At 43.5% G+C, this 18,336-nt stretch overlaps 1 protein-coding gene across 1 annotated transcript in view; it reads right to left on the bottom strand.

The window, feature by feature from the left end:
• kif18a (kinesin family member 18A) overlaps positions 1 to 18,336 on the bottom strand; it is a 126,212-nt gene that overhangs the window by 44,993 nt on the left and 62,883 nt on the right. The window contains exons 7-9 of the mRNA XM_078221017.1: positions 13,538 to 13,714; positions 10,995 to 11,069; positions 9,961 to 10,076 (exon numbers count right to left, since the gene is read on the bottom strand). Coding sequence (XP_078077143.1) covers positions 9,961 to 10,076; positions 10,995 to 11,069; positions 13,538 to 13,714 — 368 coding nt within the window. The remainder of the gene's footprint in view (positions 1 to 9,960; positions 10,077 to 10,994; positions 11,070 to 13,537; positions 13,715 to 18,336) is intronic.

Raw genomic sequence — 18,336 nt, 5'->3', positions numbered from 1 at the left:
TGCCACACTCAGTCAAATTCTGCCTTGATGTCACTGACACTCTCACCTCTGGTGTCCAGCTCTTTTGTCCACGTTTGAATCAAGACTGTAATGAGGTCAGGAGCTGAGCGGCCCTAGTGGAACCCAAACTGAGCATCAGTGAGCAGGTTATTGCGGAGTAAGTGCTGATTGATAGGCTGTTGATGATTCATCACTTTACTGACGATTGAGAGTAGACTGATGGATTGGTAATTGACCAGGTTGGATTTATCCTGGTTCTTGTGTACAGGACACACCTGGGCAATTTTGCCTATTGCCGGGTAGATGCCACTGTTGTAGCTGTGCTGGAACAGTTTGGCTAGGGGCACGACAAGTTCTGGAGCACAAGTCTTCAGTACCATTGATGTAATATTGTTAGGGCAGTATCCAGTGCCTTCTATTATTTCTTTGTATCACATGGAGTGAAGCGAATTGGCATCTGTGATGCTGGGCACCTCTGGAGGAGGCCGAAATGAATCATCTATTCATCAGTTCTGGCTGAAAATTGTTGCAAATGCCTTATCTTTTGCACGGATATGCTGGGCTCCTCCATCATTGAGGATGGGGATATTTGTGAAGTCTCCACCTCCAGTTAGTTATTTAATTGTTCATCACCATGCATGGCTGGATATGGCAGGACTGCAGAACTTAGATCTGATCCATTGGTTGTGGGATTGCGTAGCTCTGCCTATCACTTGCTGCTTATGCTGTTTGGCACACAAATATTCCCGTGTTGTAGCTTCACCAGGTTGACAACTCATTTTTAGGTATGCCTGGTGATGCTGTGTCTCTACAAAGACTGTGTGGTGGTCACTCCTACCAATACTGTCATGGACAGATGCATCTGCGGGCAGGCAGGTTAGTGAGGTCAAGTATGTTTTCCCTCTTGTTTCCTTCACCACCTGTCGCAGACCCAGCCTAGCAACTATGTCCTTTAGGACCCGGCCAGCTCGGTCTGTGATGGTACTACCGAGCTACATTGAAGTCCCCCACCCAGAGTACATTCTGTGCCCTTGCCACCCTCAGTGCTTCCTCCAAGTGGTGTTCAACATGGAGGAGAACTGATTCATCAGCTGAGGGGGATGGTACATGCTAGTAAGGAGGATTTTGTAGGGTCGGCAGGGCTAGGTCTACCATTTCTGGTGCCTAATTCAGTGCTGGGTGGTCCGCCCAGTTTCACTCCTTTTTAGTGGTGGAATACAACTGAGTGGCTTGCTAGGCCATTTCAGAGGGCATTTAAGAGTCAGCCATGGAATCATACGTATGCCAGCCCAGTAAGGGTGGCGGTGGCACCGTGATATTGTCGCTCGACTAGCAATCCAGAGATCCAGGGTAATCTTCTGGGGAACCAGGTTCGAATCCCAGCATGGCAGATGGTGAAGTTTGAATTCAATAAAAATCTGGAATTTAAATAAAAAGTCTAATGATGACCGTGATTGCCATCAAAATCAATCTGCTTCATTGCGGAGGACAGAAAGGATCGAGCATGTGGACATAAAGAAAGAGGATGTGTTGGAACTATTGAATGGCATCAAGGTTGGTAAGTCGCCGGGACCGGATGGGATGTACCCCAGGTTACTGTGGGAGGCGAGGGAGGAGATTGCGGAGCCTTTGGCGATGATCTTTGCATCGTCGATGGAGACGGGAGAGGTTCCGGAGGATTGGAGGATTGCGGATGTGGTCCCTATATTCAAGAAAGGGAACAGGGACAGCCCGGGAAATTACCGACCGGTGAGTCTAACCTCAGTGGTTGGTAAGTTGATGGAGAGGATCCTGAGAGACAGGATTTATGATCATCTAGAGAAGTTTAGTATGATCAAAAGTAGTCAGCACGGCTTTGTCAGGGGCAGGTCGTGCCTTACGAGCCTGGTTGAGTTCTTTGAAAATGTGACCAAGCACATTGACGAAGGAAGAGCGGTGGATGTGGTCTATATGGACTTCAGCAAAGCGTTCGATAAGGTCCCCCATGCAAGACTTCTTGAGAAAGTGAGAGGGCATGGGATCCAAGGGGCTGTTGCCTTGTGGATCCAGAACTGGCTTGCCTGCAGAAGGCAGAGAGTGGCTGTGGAGGGGTCTTTCTCTGCATGGAGGTCAGTGACCAGTGGAGTGCCCCAGGGATCTGTTCTGGGACCCTTGCTGTTTGTCATTTTCATAAATGACCTGGATGAGGAAGTGGAGGGATGGGTTGGTAAGTTTGCTGACGACACCAAGGTAGGTGGTGTTGTGGATAGTTTGGAGGGATGTCAGAAGTTGCAGCGAGACATAGATAGAATGCAAGACTGGGCGGAGAAGTGGCAGATGGACTTCAACCCGGATAAGTGTGTAGTGATCCATTTTGGCAGATCCAATGGGATGAAGCAGCAGTATAAAATGAAGGGTACCATTCTTAGCAGTGTAGAGGATCAGAAGGACCTTGGGGTCCGGGTCCATAGGACTCTTAAATCGGCCTCGCAGGTGGAGGATGCGGTCAAGAAGGCGTATGGCGTACTGGCCTTCATTAATCGAGGGATTGAGTTTAGGAGTCGGGAGATAATGCTGCAGCTTTATAGGACCCTGGTTAGACCCCACTTGGAGTACTGCGCGCAGTTCTGGTCACCTCATTACAGGAAAGATGTTGAAGCCATTGAAAGGGTGCAGAGGAGATTTACAAGGATGTTGCCTGGATTGGGGGGCATGCCTTATGAGGATAGGTTGAGGGAGCTTGGTCTCTTCTCCCTGGAGAGACGAAGGATGAGAGGTGACCTGATAGAGGTTTACAAGATGTTGAGGGGTCTGGATAGGGTGGACTCTCAGAGGCTATTTCCAAGGGCTGAAATGGTTGCTACGAGAGGACACAGGTTTAAGGTGCTGGGGGGTAGGTACAGGGGGGATGTCAGGGGTAAGTTTTTCACTCAGAGGGTGGTGGGTGAGTGGAATCGGCTGACGTCGGTGGTGGTGGAGGCAAACTCGTTGGGGTCTTTTAAGAGACTTCTGGATGAGTACATGGGATTTAATGGGATTGAGGGCTATAGATAGGCCTAGAGGTGGGGATGTGATCGGCGCAACTTGTGGGCCGAAGGGCCTGTTTGTGCTGTGGCTTTCTATGTTCTATGTTCTATTAATGTCCTTTAGGGAAGGAAATCTGTCGTGCTTTGTGACTCCAGGTCCTCAGCAATGCGGTTGACTCTGAAATGCCCTTGGGACTGGGCAATAAGTGCTGACCCAGCCAGCGACACCCACATCCCATGGGTGAATAAGAAAATGTCCACCCACAAAGACTGAATATTTTGCCCTTGAAATTTGGACTGCGTAGGTGATCAAACACAAATATGTCATGCTATAATGATTGAAATGATTCATTTGTTTCAAGAAGCTGTATGACACCAAAGATCAAATGTGATGGCTCACAAGAGATTTACTGCATTACTATATTAAATTCAGGTACTCACTTCTTTACAAAGTTAGCTGACAATTTGTTGCACTCTGGGGGAAGGAAAATCTTGAGGCTTTCACGTTGAATACATTGCAAAGAGACTGAACATATTTTTTTCCTGAACAACACAAGCAGCAAGACTTATTCATCATCAATGTGTTTATATTTAATCCAACTAAAATACAAGGAATACCAACTTCTTTTCATTTTACCAGGAAGACTATCAAAAGTGAACACATTTTACTTTAACTTATTCTGGTGTTAGACACAGAAAATGGCACCAACTGTTTTTAAAAAGTTAGAGACGTGACTATATTCTGTAATCTCACTCTGACGTACATGGTTTGTTGTTGACTCTTAAAATATTGATACACAGAGACATTTACATCTCTCAGAACGACTGTACACTCCAACGACTGATGTAAGAGACTGCTGAGAAGACCTATTAATACTTCAGATTTTCTACTGCTGCTGCCAAGGCTATAGCATTTTTTTCACTTCGAGGCTTTGTTTACTAGCAACAAATTACCATAATTTCTATCTGCAAACATGTAAATAATTTATGATGTTTTAAACAATTCCATATCAATCTATTTATTACTCACAAAAAAGGGGTTTTCTTTTCCCCTGCTAATACTTTTGCCATTGTATATCAGTTATTGAAATTCACACAGCTAATTTTACTGTACAACACAAGTATGGCCATTTTGACAAATTATAAAATTGAGCTTTGCTGCCACAATGTCAGAGCTTTTGCAGCTCCTATTTTGACATGCAATATAGAGCTGTTTTAAATAAGATCTTATGTATACTCACAGTGAAGCAAGAGTACTAAAAATATTCACTAGACATTACGTGCTTATTAAAATTGCATTGAAAAACTTCTGAACCAAACTGATCATACAAGTTACAGTGGAGCCCCGTTTTAACGCGATGGTTGGGGTCCATAAAACGTGATTGTGAATGTTATCGGGGTCGCGCTAAATCGGGGTGTGTAAAATCGGGGCTCCACTGTATAATGTGGTTGCAGTATTTATCGCCTCAGCCTGTTATCTATTCTTTGTTGCTCATCATCGTAAGTCATTGTTCAAAATGATTAGAAGTTATTTAAAAAATCTTTTGACTGTGAACGAATGTCTGAATGAGATATTGTTGATTAGATTTCAATCACACAATGAGGATTGGGGATGTTCATTGATAATTACAGTGTTCAGCTCCAGATACAATTCCTCAAGTGATGAAGCAGTCCATGCCCACATGCAATCTGGCTAAGATCACATCCAGGTCTGAACTGAAAAGTGGCAACATTAGTGCCACAAGTGCCAGGCAATGATCATCTCCAAAAAAGGTGCAAGCATCCCATTATTATTACCAAATCTCCCATCATCAATATTCTGGGGTTCTGACTCGAGATATAATTAGGTTCACCACATAAATAGTATCACTACTGGAGCTTTTGATTTGATTTATTATTGTCACATGTATTTGTATACAGTGAAAAGTATTGTTTCTTACGTGCTATACAGGCAAGCATACCGTACATATAGAAGGAAAGGAGGGTGCAGAATGTAGTGTTACAGTCATAGCTAGGGTGTAGAGAAAGCTTAATATGAGGTAGATCCATTCAAATGCCTGATGGCAACATAAGTCAGTTGGTATGTGACCTCAGACTTCTGTATCTTTTTCCCGGTGGAAGAAGGTGAAAGAGAGTATGTCCGGGGTTTGTGGGGTCCTTAATTATGCTGGCTGCAAGCCCCAGGCCACGGAGTTTAGAGATGAGTTTCGTAGGAACAATGGTGTTGAAGGCTGATCTGTAATCAATAAATAGTAGTCTGACATAGGTATCTTTGTTATCCAGATGTTCCAGGTTGAGTGTAGGGCCAGAGAGATGGCATCTGCTATTCACCTGTGGCGGCGGTAGGTGAACTGTAGTGGATCCAGGCAATATGGGAGGCCAGAATTGAATCGTGCCATGATTAATTTTTCAAAGCACTTCATGACGATAGATGTCAGAGCCACCGGACGATAGTCATTAAGGCACGCTGCCTGGCTTTTCTTTGGTACAGGGGACACGGTCATCTTCTTGAAGCAGATAGGGACCTCAGATTGGTGTAAGGAAGGTTAAAGATGCTTGCGAATATCCCTGCCAGCTGGTCCGCGCATAATCCGAGTGCTCGTCCAGATACCCCCATCTGGACCAGTCACTTTCCATGGGTTGATTTTCGAGAAGGTTCATTTGACGTCTGTGATGGTGACCTGGGATACCGGTTCGGCTGAGGCTTCCGGGGTGGAGGGGGTGCTCTTGCTGACCTCTTGATCAAAATGGGCATAGAATTCGTTGAGCTCATCGGGGAGGGGTGCATTGGTGCCAGTGATTCTACATGCCTTCATCTAGTAGCCTGTTAGGCCTTGCAGACCTTGCCAAAGTCTTTGGTAGTCCGTGTGGCTAGCCTGGGACTCTAGCTTGGTCTGGTACTGTCTTTTGGCATCTTTGATGGATCTCTGTAGAGCTCAGGGTTGCCTGACTTGAATACCTCAGAGCTGGTCAGGGGCTGGATATTTTGCAGCTTGATCACCTCCTGACTTCCCAAAGCTACCATACTTAGAGAGGTACAATTTACTAGTCCTCCTTCGATAGCACTTTCCAAACCTTCGATCTCTGGGAATAGACTGAGACTTTTTTCTCTGGAGCATAGGAGGCAGAGGGGTGATCTTATAGAGGTCTATAAAATAATGAGGGGCACAGATCAGCTAGATAGTCAATATCTTTTTCCCAAAAGTAAGGGAGTCTAAAACTAGAGGGCATAGGTTTAAGGTGAGAGGGGAGAGACACAAAAGTGTCCAGAGGGGCAATTTTTTCACACAGAGGGTGGTGAGTGTCTGGAACAAGCTGCCAGAGGTAGTAGTAGAGGCGGCTACAATGTTGTCTTTTAAAAAGCATTTAGATAGTTACATGGGTAAGATGGGTATAGAGGGATATGGGCCAAATGCAGGCAACTGGGATTAGTTTAAAAAAAGGGCGGCATGGAGAAGTTGGGCCGAAGGGCCTGTTTCCATGCTGTAAACCTCTATGACTCTGCCACCTAGGACGAGGGTGTTGGAAATGTGGGAACACCAGCGCCTGCAAATTCCCTATCAAGACACACACTCCCGACTTGCCATTCCTTCACTATCACTTGATCAAAATCCTGGAGCCCCCTTCCTAACAGCACTGTGGAGCACCTTTATCGCATGTAGTGACACGCTTCAAGCTTGCAACTTATAACAACCTTCTCAAGGACAACTAAGGATAGGCAATCAATTTTGCCAGCAATGCCATATCAAGGGAATGAACAATGTAAAAAAAGAACATTCAGGTTTCAGACACAACTGCCCTATCATTATAGTCAGATTAGAGTGTCTTGGGCTACAAGAAGATATAGATGGGATGGACAAATGGGCAGATGAGTGGCAGATGTAATTTAACCCTGAAAAGTGTGAGGTGATACACCTTGGAAGGAGTAATCTGACAAGCAAGTATTTAATGAATGGCACATCACTAAGAAGTTCTGTGGAACAAAGAGACCTTGGCGTGTTTGTCCATAGATCTCTGAAGAGAGAAGGACATGTTAGTAGGGTGGTGAAAAAAACATATAGGACTTTATCAATCGAGGTACAGATTACAAAAGCAGGGAAGTCATGTTGGAGTTGCATAGGACTGTGGTGAGGCCACAGCTAGAATGTTGCGTGCAGCTCTGGTCACCACATTATTGGAAGGATGTGATTGCACTGGCGGGGGTGCAGGGGAGATTCACCAGGATGCTGCCTGGGATGGAACATTTAAGTTATGAAGCGAAGTTGGGCGGACTTGGATTGTTTTCGTTGGAGCAGAGAAGACTGAGGGGCGACCTGACCGAAGTGTACAAGATTATGAGGGGCATGGACAGGGTGGAAAAGGAGCAGCTGTTCCCTTTAGTTGAAGGGTCAGTCACAAAGAGACACAAGTTCAAGGTGAGGGGCAGGTTTAGGGGGATGTGAGGAAAAACCTTTTTACCCAGAGGGTGGTGACAATCTGGAATGCGCTGCCTGGGAGGGTGGTAGAGGCAAGTTGCCTCACAACCTTTAAAAAATACTTGGGTGAGCACTTGGCATGTCATAACTTGCAAGGCAATGGGCCAAGTGATGGTACGTGGGATTAGGTGGGAGATTAGGTGTTTCACACGTGTCGATGCAGTCTCGATGGGCTGATTGGCCTCTTCTGCACTGTATGATTCTATGAGATTCTAGCATCAGGAATTAAATCGTACTCCAGGATATAAGCAAGGATAAATAATCTGATCTCGCAACCATCGCATTCCTAATTTCTTCAGCATTCCTGGTCAAAGAATAAATAGTTCTGTGACCAATAGTTGCTTCACGACTATTCCTTCACTGACCAGTGCAAAGCTAGGTAAATCCTGCTGGATCTCACTGAGGACCTTATATTTCTGAATACACTCCTCAACTGTATCTCAAAGCCTGCCATGGATTCTTAAATCTCAAAGTCTGCAGAGACCCTATTTGTTTTGTCTTTTGCAAGTATGAGTTGAGATTTAAAGGGACATATAGTTACACTTGTGGAAATGTAAATTGCATGTTTGCAACTCGCTTTTAAAAGTAAGTTTTGTTTCATAATAAATCACTGAGTTTACTGAAAGAAGCCTTGTTAAAGTCTCTTTTATTCTGGGACTTATAACAGCAAAGGGCCATTTTGATGAGTGAATTAAATATTTACACTTGTGATGCGACCTGTGGAATAGTGGGGCTAGAAAAACTTGCACACTCCTCTCAGCCCGGTCATATCAAAAGACAACAGCTAAAATTCCTCCTGAGGGAGACAGAACTAACAAGGTTTTGTGACTCAAAGAGATCACTGATGGCTGGGTGGGCTGCTGAAAAAGCTGTGGGATTTGTCTTGGTAATATCTGTCATTTAATGTGCAGTGTAGCGTGTTCCACCAGAGTTTGTTAATTCATGAATACCTCATGTTAATTCTGACTTTTAGAATATAAAGATAGATATTGTAGATTGCTTCACTTTGCTGGATTTGCCTACTACTTTAAATAAACAGTTAATGGTCCCTAACCCAATTGTAACAACCAATGAGGTACTTTGTGATCAATGTTGTAATGTAGGAAACAGAAGCAATTTGTACACAGCAAGGTCTCACGAGCAGAAATAAGAATGATCATATAATTTTCTAAAAAATGTTGTTTGTGGCCTAACTATTGGTCAGGAAACTGGGGAGAACTCTCTTTCACTTCTACAAAATATTTGGCTCTCAGGGTTTCTTCTGAGGTCTAACTATCTCCATGATGTAGAGATGCCGGCGTTGGACTGGGGTGGGCACAGTAAGAAGTCTCACAACACCAGGTTACTTTGGAATTGCTCCGCAAGCTCGTGATTCCAAATAAATCTGTTGGACTTTAACCTGGTGTTGTGAGACTTCTTAGTCCAGCACAGAACCAGCAATCCACCAACTTCTCAGTCCCCCAGGACCTCGGAGTCCGAATGGCACCGAATAGCTGCCAGAATGATCCTTAATTGCCTGGAGTCTGCTAACCGCAGCACCTTTGAAGTGTAGCCTCTTCCTCTGTTGCAGAACAATGAGATCTTTTTATGACCACTTGAGAGGGAAGAGTGTTTGCAAAGTGCGGTTTGAGTCCAATAGGGTTGAAAGTCGTCATGGCACTGAGGGAAAATAAAGGTTTGCTACTTATCTTATAGACCTCTTTTTATCACTGCTGAGTCCTGCAAGGTTTCCACAGGGAGTTTGACCCAAGAACGACCAGCAGGTTCTATATCACCTTTGTGTCTGGGTATTACAGGGTTAACTCTCTTCGGTTTGCAGGTCTTGCTTTCTCCCCTGGAGTACATCTGGAAGACCCAGGGTAATGTAATGGGGTGGGGCCCTGCTTCACCTTTGTTCTGAAATAGGCATTCCCATGTGGCAATGTCTCTACAATTAACTTTTAATTAACAAAAGACTTTAATTTATTAATGACCTGCGAGGTCATATGCATGTTCTTTGATAGTAGGCATAGCACCCTATCATACATCAATCCTCAGTTGTCTTATTCTGTATCATCACCTATACCTGACACAGTTAAAATCTAATTGAACATATATCTGCTAAATATTCACTTAAATATAAACAAGATAATCTTGAAAACACATCAAAGAGAAGTATTAACATAGTAGCAAGATCAAACAAGTTGACACAAAGAGACATGCCCATTATTATTTTAACATTGAATTTGATATCTAAACAAACTCTGAAGCCACAGAGTTTAACTGTTACAGCTGCATAAGGACAAAAGGACTGAAGACAAAAAGGCATGAAGAAGCCCATCAATCAATAATTAAATGCCTCACAGCAACATAAACTCTGTGCTACATCTGCAAAGAAAACAACATTCCAAAATTCTGCATGAATACGAGTGAAAAAGCATCTTCTTGAAAAGGTGTGCGCCTTTGATTGCGAAACCAAATAAAAATGTTTGGAGGTTTACCTTTTTATTTCATTTTCCTTTGAATTTGACCCAAGCATAACATTTCGTCCATGGTTATTCCGAACAAACAATTTTTCACTCCCGTAAGCTTTCAATTTCTCTTTAAGCTCCATAATCTGTAGAACAGATAAGGCAAAGAGGTCAGGATCAACTCTTGAATTAAACCATCATTTTAAATATGTGCTATTCACACTTAGGGCGTGACTTCTCTGAAACCCTCCCCACTGGCCTCCAGCGACAAACACTTCAACCTTTCTAAAATTCCACTATCTACAAGTCCGAAAGACATGCTGGTTAGGTGCAATGGCCATGCTAAATTTTCCCTTAGTGTACCTGAACAGGCGCTGGAGTGTGTTGACTTGGGGATTTTCACAGTAACTTCATTGCAGTGTTGATGTAAGCCTACCTGTGACACTAATAAATAAACTTTAAACATCTTGTGCCATCTACACTTTTTTACCCCATCATTGCTTGAAGGTGAGGGAACCATTAGGAGGTCAGTAATGGAAGTAAATTTTCTGCTGCCTTGATTCTTAGCCATCTGGAGCATGGCCTTCAATTATCTCAGCCCTATCCGCTCAATAATACCTTTGCTTTCCCTCCCTACAAAGAACATAGAACAGTACAGAAACAGGCCCTTCAGCCCACGATGTTGTGCTGAGCATGACGCCAAGTTGAAACTAATCCCTCTGCCTGCCATTGGTCCATACCTCTCTATTCCCTGTATATTTATGTCCTTATCTGAAAGCCCCTTAAACGCCCTTATCGCATCCGCCTCTGCCTTCGGAAGCTTCCTAAAACCTAATATTTGAATGTGCTTTTGGTCAACTTTTAACTTTTCCCAAGAAACACTCAATGCAATAAACATTTCAATGGACTTCACACAAAAAGGACAGTGAGCAGAAGAGTCAACAGAGATGACTGAAAGCATGGCAAGTTTTGAGGGATACTAAAAATAGATTTTATATTTTGAACAGTCTGTTTTGCTTTCATGATGGACAAATGTTTCTGGTACTTTTATAGTGACTATTTACCTCTTTCCTTTGCTCCTCACAAATCTTTGCATATTTGCCCACATGGTTATTTAGATTCAAAACATTGCTCTTTATCTGCAGAAGTGAAATGAAAATAGAGCAATTGTAATAAAACATAAAATAGTACAATGTTCTGCCAAGTAAAAATAATATAAAACATAAAAATCGGTATCAAGATTGCTTTCATATTTTATAAATACCATTGCTGGTAGTGAGGTCTGCAGAGATGAGAGAACACTGTCCTAGAATCTGAGAACATTCTGCATAGTTTTACATTCCTATCCCATGCAAAGAAATAGGTCAAATCTTTATGAGCAGATTACAATAGTTTTACAGCAACATGTAAAGCAAAGAGCCACCTTTCATGAACAGGGGAGGCTTTTGCTAAATTAAAGTCTGTAACTTGTTAAATTTGAAAAGGTAAATGTAATTAAGATATTTTGGATGTAAATGGGTAAAATGCACACACATCTGAACTGAACGCATTACCACACTGAAAGATCAGAATTTTTAAGTCATCCGTGGGGTGCAGGTGTTGTTTACTAGGCCAGCCTTTATTGCCCATCCTTAATTGCCCTTAAGAAGGTGGTGGTGAGCTTCTTTCTTAAACTGCTGCAGTTCCGGTGGTTAGCTACACCCACACTGTTGTGAGGGAGGATGTTTCGGCAGTGAAGGAATAGCGATATATTTCCAAGTTAAGATGGTGAGTGTCTTGGAAGGGAACTTTCAGGTGGTGGTGTTCCCATGTATCTACTGCCCTTGTCCTTCAAGATGTTAGAGGTTCATAGCGAGGAGGCTTGATGAGTTGCTGCATTGCATCTTGCAGATGGTACACAATGCTCCACTGTGCATTGGTGGTGGGGGGACTACCAATCAAATGGGCTGCTCTGCCCTTGATTGTGTCAAGGTTCTGGAGTGTTGTTAGAGCTGTACTCATCCAGGCAAGTGGACAATGCTCCATCACACTCCTGACTTGTGCTTTGGAGATGGCTTTGATAAATCAGGAGGTGTGTTACTTGCCACGGGATTCCTAGCCTCTGACCTACTCTTGCAGCCAGAGTATTTATACGGCTAGTCCAGCTCAGTTTCTTCTCAATTGTAACCCCCCCAGGATGCTGATAGTGGGGGTTTCATGATGGTAATGCCACTGAATGTTAAGTGGTGTTGGAGATAGTCATTGCCCAGCACTTGTGTGGCATGAAAGTTACTTGCCATTTGTCAAACCAGGACTGGACATTGTCCAGGCCTTGCTGCATTTGGGCATGGACTGTCTCAGTATCAGAGGGGTTGTGAATAGTGCTGAACATTACAATCAGTGAACATCCCCACTTCTGATCTCATGATGGAATGAAGGTCAGTGATGAAGCAGCTGAAGCTGTTTAGACTTAGGACACAAACTTGAGGAACTCCTGCAGTGATGTCCTAAAACTGAGATGAATCACCTCCAACAACCACAATCATCTTCCTGTGTGCTAGGTGTGACTCCTACCAGTGGACAATTGTCCCCTGATTTAAATTGACTCGAGTTTTGTTAGAGCTCTTTGATGTCATTCAATCAAATGCTGTCTTGATGTCAAGAGCAGTCACTCTCATCTCACCTCTGGAGTTCAGCTCTTTTGCCTATGTTTGAACCAAGCCTGTAAAGACGTCAGAAGCTGAGTGGCCTGGCGGAACCCAAACTGAGCTTCAGTGAGCAGATTGTTGTTAAGCAAGTGCCACCTCATAGCACTGTTGAGTACCCCTTCCATCATATTACTGATGATCAAGAGTAGACTGATGGGGCAGTAATTGGCCAGGTTGGATTTATCCTGTGTTTTGTGTCCAGGATATACCTGGGCAATTTTCCACATTGCTGGGTAAATGTCAATGTTGTAGCTGTACTGGGACAACTTGGCTAGGAATATAGCAAGTTTTGGAACACAAGTCTTCACTACTATTGCTGGAATATTGTCAGGGGCCAAAGCCTTTGCAGCATTCAGTGCCTATCAGTGAATTGGCTGAAGATGCCATCTGTGACATGGGGTCCTTCCGAGCAGATAGAGATGGATTATCCACTCAGCACTTACGGCTGAAGGTTGTTGCAAATGCTTCAGCCTTATCTTTTGCAACAAAAACATTCATAGGTTTGGATCTATCATATATTAAAAATTATTTATCGCTGCGCACACCTTCCAACACCTCTGATAATCTTCTGAGACATATTTGTTAAGCGAACGACCATTGTAACTCTTCACACTCCTGCCACTGGTAGCACTTAACACCCTAGTTTTGTATTCACAGCTCCTCAGCCTCTAAGATAAAAAAATTCCAATGTTCCAACTCTACTACTTTTCTGCTATTCAAAACTGTGCTAGATTTTATTACAATAATAAAAATAATGACAAAGCCAGGCTTTAAAACAGGACTGAATTACATCTGTGCCTTGACCAAGGTATCTTCTTTCCTATAATGTTGCTTCACATGAATATATTGGGCTTGACTTTCCATGTGCTGTCTTTTGGGAGATGAACTGGTAAATACGCGCACACACACACACAACTTACTGAAGATTTGATGTCTTTTGCTCTATCGGCATACTTCAGGGTATTATATGTGTCCTCGTAAAACAGAGAAGATGGGCTGACAGCAGCTATCATTATCGTCTGGCAATTTCCTCCCAGAGAATCCTTCAATAGCCGTGTTAATTTACTGTTCCTGTATGGAATATGCTGGGTTTTTCTCTGGAAAAGAAAAAAGACCCAGTAAAGTTACTCAGCAAAAATTCTGCATCAAATTAAGCATAGCCCTTTGCTGAAAAGGCCGATCTCATTCAACATGAAAATATTCGCATGTTAAACCTGTCAACAGTCATATGAAGATTCTTGAACTCTACAGCACCTAATTAAACCAAAATTTTACAAATCTCTGAAGCAAATGAGCAGCAAGCACCATTCGCAGAGTCTGCCCATAGCTGGGGGCTTAAGAGCATGTTTCAATTCTAAGTATCGTGTTGCAAAGGAATTGATTGTTCTTTTGTCTCTGGCAACTTGTGTTCACACAGTAAGAAGTCTCACAACACCAGGTTAAAGTCCAACAGGTTTATTTGGTAGCAAATACCATAAGCTTTCGGAGCACAGCTCCTTTGTCAGATGGAGTGGATATCTGTTCTCCAACAGCCACTCCATCTGACGAAGGAGCTGTGCTCCGAAAGCTTATGGTATTTGTTACCAAATAAACCTGTTGGACTTTAACCTGGTGTTGTGAGACTTCTTACTGTGCTTACACCAGTCCAACGCCGGCATCTCCACATCATAACTTGTGTTCAACAGACAGTGGTAAATGTTACTAATTTTACGTGCTGGAAATTCAACTTGTTTCAACAGAAGAGTTGGCAAGTTCATAAAGATTCATAAAGAACTTTCCCATCCCGCCCGTCACGGGAATCGTAGCAGACGTGACAGGACCATGCAAAGGTCCGTTGACCTCGGTTGGGATTTTCTGGTCTTGTGGCTAGTGCAGTTGGAAAATTCCGCCCTACAGTTAAGACAGGTTAAAACAGGGCAGTCAACAGTACTCTTGCCTTGGAATCATAATCATGTACTCAAGTCCTCTCCAGGACTTGGACATGTAACATAAGCTGACACACAGTCCAATACTGAGAAAGTGCTCTGGAATGAGATATTACACAGAGGCTCTGTGTGGCTGTTTAGGTGAACGCAAAAGATCATAAGACATTATTTGGTGAGGAGCAGGTGACTCTTCCAATGTCCTGGCTAACATTCTTGCTTTTTAATAACAATACCAGATATAAAATACAGAGACACAGAACAGAGAAGACAATTTATTAAAGTCATGAGAGTGGTTCGAGGATGAGACACACAAAAAAACACACTGTGGTCCATTGTCCTCATTAATGCCTAAAAAGTTGTTCCGGTTAAAGTTCACAAATAAAGCAAAACAAAATCTGGCAGTTATTGCACCGTACAAGATTTGGGGAATTTCAGCCCAGTTGAGTTGGAAACATATTCCTCAATATTGTCTCAGAATTATTGCCAAGCTGGGTGAAATGATTCATAAATAGATAATCAACAACCTGACACACTCACACAATCATGTTCATCAGTCAAAATCTCAGAAGCCACCATCATTCTTGGATATGTCAATTCCATTGAAAAGACAGATCCACTGAGGTATGTGAGTGGCTTTGGGAATCCTCAGCATTAGTTGTGAACCCCGTGTAATCTCTGCTTCAACTCAAAAAGAAGTCTCCCATCACCAGGTTAATGTTCAACAGGTTTATTTGGTAGCGTGAGTTTTCGGAGCGCTGCCCCTTCACAGGTGAGTGGAGAGTTGGGTTCACAAACAGGGCATATATAGACACAGACTCAATTACAAGATAATGATTGGAATGTGAGTCTTTACAGGTAATCAAGTCTTTACAGGTACAGACAGTGCGAGTGGAGAGAGGGTTAAACACAGATTAAAGAGGTGTGAATTGTCTCAAGCCAGGACAGTTAGTAAGATTTTGCAAGCCCAGGCAAATCTTGGGGGTTACAGATAGTGTGACATGAACCCAAGATCCCAGTTGAGGCCATCCTCATGTACGCGGAACTTGGCTATCAGTTTCTGCTCGGCGATTCTGCGTTGTTGTATGTCTTGAAGGCCGCCTTGGAGAACCCGTGTTAATCTCTTCACTCTACCCGAAGATCAGAGGCTGAATGCCTGTGACTGCTGAAGTGTTCTCTGACAGGAAGGGAACACTCCTGCCTGGTGATTGTCGAGCGGTGTCCATTCATCCGCTGTCGTAGCATCTGCATGTTCTCGCCAATGTACCATGCCTCGGGACATCCTTTCCCTGCAGTGTATCAGGTAGACAACGTTGGCCGAGTTGCAAGAGAATGTACCATGTACCTGGTGGATGGTGTTCTCATGAGAGATGATGGCATCCGTGTCGATGATCCGGCACGTCTTGCAGAGGTTGCTATGGCAGGGTTGTGTGGTGTCGTTGTCACTGTTCTCCTGAAAGCTCGGTAGTTTGATGCGAACAATGGTCTGTTTCAGGTTGCACGGTTGTTTGAAGGCAAGGGGATGGCCTTGGTAAGATGCTCGTCTTCATCGATGACATGTTGAAGGCTCCGAAGAAGATGTCGTAGCTTCTCCGCTCCAGGGAAGTACTGGACGACAAAGGGTACTCTATCCGTCGTGTCCTGTGTTTGTATGGTTTTTCGCTGTGGCGCGTCAGAACTGTCGATCGATGAGTTGAGCGCCATATCCTGTTCTTACGAGGGCGTCTGTCAGTGTCTGTAGGTGCCTGTTGCGATCCACCTCATCTGAGCAGATCCTGTGTATACGGAGGGCTTGTCCATAGAGGATGGCTTCTTTAACGTGTTTAGGGTGGAGGCTGGAGAAATGGAGCATCGTGTGGTTATCCGTGGGCTTGCGGTAGAGTGAAGAGATGACCAGCCTTGATGGAGATGCATGTGTCCAAGAATGCAACTGATTCTGGATAGTACTCCATGGTGAGTCTGATGGTGGGATGGAACTTGTTGATGTCATCGTGTAGTTGTTTCAGTGATTGTTCGCCATGAGTCCAAAGAAAGAAAATGTCATCAATGTATCTAGTGTATAGCATCGATTGAAGGTCCTGTGCGGTGAAGAGGTCTTGTTCGATCCCGTGCGTGAAGATTTGGCACATTGAGGTGCGAATTTGGTCCCCAACTCAAAAAGATCAAGAAATTCTGTTGATTATCACAACTGATGGATTGGTACTTCATCACTTGAAAGAAACAGTTTTAGACATTTACAGCACAGAAGGAGGCCATTTGGTCCATCATGTCCATGCCAGTCAACAAAGATCTGACTATCTATGTTCTATATCTGACTACACTAATCACATTTTCCAGCATTTGGCCCATAGCCCTGGGCAGCGGCAGCGCAAGTTAGTACCTAAATATATTTTAAATGTTAAGAGAGTTCATGACTCAGCTACCTTTTAGGCAGTGAGTTCCTGACTCTCACCATTCTGAATGAAAAAGTTTCTCACAACTCCCTTCTTAGCTTTCTAACTCATATTAAATCTAAGCCCCCTGGTTATTGATCCCTTGACTAATGGAAAAAATGCATTCATATCCACCCTATCTATATCCCTCATAATCTTATACACCCCTATCAGGTCCCCTCTCAACCTTCGCTCCTCCAAGGAAAACAGTCCCAATCTATTCAATCCTTCCTCATTGCTCAGACCCTCAGGCCCAGGTGGCACCCTGGTAAATCTCCTGTGCAATCACGTTCTTCCTATAATAAGGTGCAGTACTCCAGTTGTGGCCCAGCCAGTGTTATATACAGTTCTAGCATGATCCCACGGCTTTGGTTTGATTACATGCTTGACGATGGCATGGTGGCACAGTGGTTAGCACTGCTGCCTCAGACTGCTCGGGACCCAGGTTCGATTCCAGCCTTGGGGACCTATAGATTTGGACTATTCCAGGAGTAGAAACATTTTTTCTACCTCTACCCTATCAAACCCTTTCATTATCTTACAGGCCTCTGTCAACCTAGAGTCTAAATCACTCCTCAAATTTTTCATGTCAAGAGATATAAGCCTAAGCCTATTCTGCTTTTCCTGAAAGTATATCCTCCCAGTTCTAGTCAGTATCCTTGTGAGCCTTTTGCACCAATGCTTCTTCACTTTTACAATATGGGGCCCAGATGTATGCACAATACAATGTGCCCTCTTTTTAGGTATAAGTGTGACATGGTATTACAGGTGTCAACACACGCAAGAATGTGGAACTTTGGGCAAGTATATCCTATCTAGAAAAGAGGAAAGTGTTAGAAGAAACCATCAGCAACAGCAGCTCATCCAAAATCTACTTATTGATGTTTAGTTCAGGTTTGGCTATTTGTTCCCAGATCTCAGGCATCAGCTTTTGTATCCATATATGGATCTAGTTGACTTTTCCATCAAAGTTGCATTTTTAAAAATTCACTCTTGGGATGTGGGCATTGCTGGCTGGGCCATCCTTAATTGCCTGCGAACCAAATTCATCTAGGCCATTTCTGTGGATCTGGAGCTACATGTAGGCCGGACCAGATAAGGATGAACAAGGTTTTTATGACAGCTGATTTTACGGCAATAGTTTCATGGTCATCATCAGACTTTTAATTCCAGATTTTTAAAAAACTTCAAATTTCACCATCTGCCTTGGTGGGATTTGAACCCAGGTCCCCAGAGGATTACTCTGGGCCTTTGGATTACTGGTCTAGTGACAATATCACCATGCTACCACCTCCCCTCCCTTAGGCACAATATGGCACTAAAAACCTTAGGTCCCACCTGATTGGAAAACAATGAACAAAACTC

Source organism: Mustelus asterias, chromosome 9 (assembly GCF_964213995.1).
Source record: "Mustelus asterias chromosome 9, sMusAst1.hap1.1, whole genome shotgun sequence".
NCBI lineage: Eukaryota > Metazoa > Chordata > Chondrichthyes > Carcharhiniformes > Triakidae > Mustelus > Mustelus asterias.
Note: the sequence above shows the minus strand (reverse complement) of the source record. Positions and strands in the feature narration are given on the sequence as shown.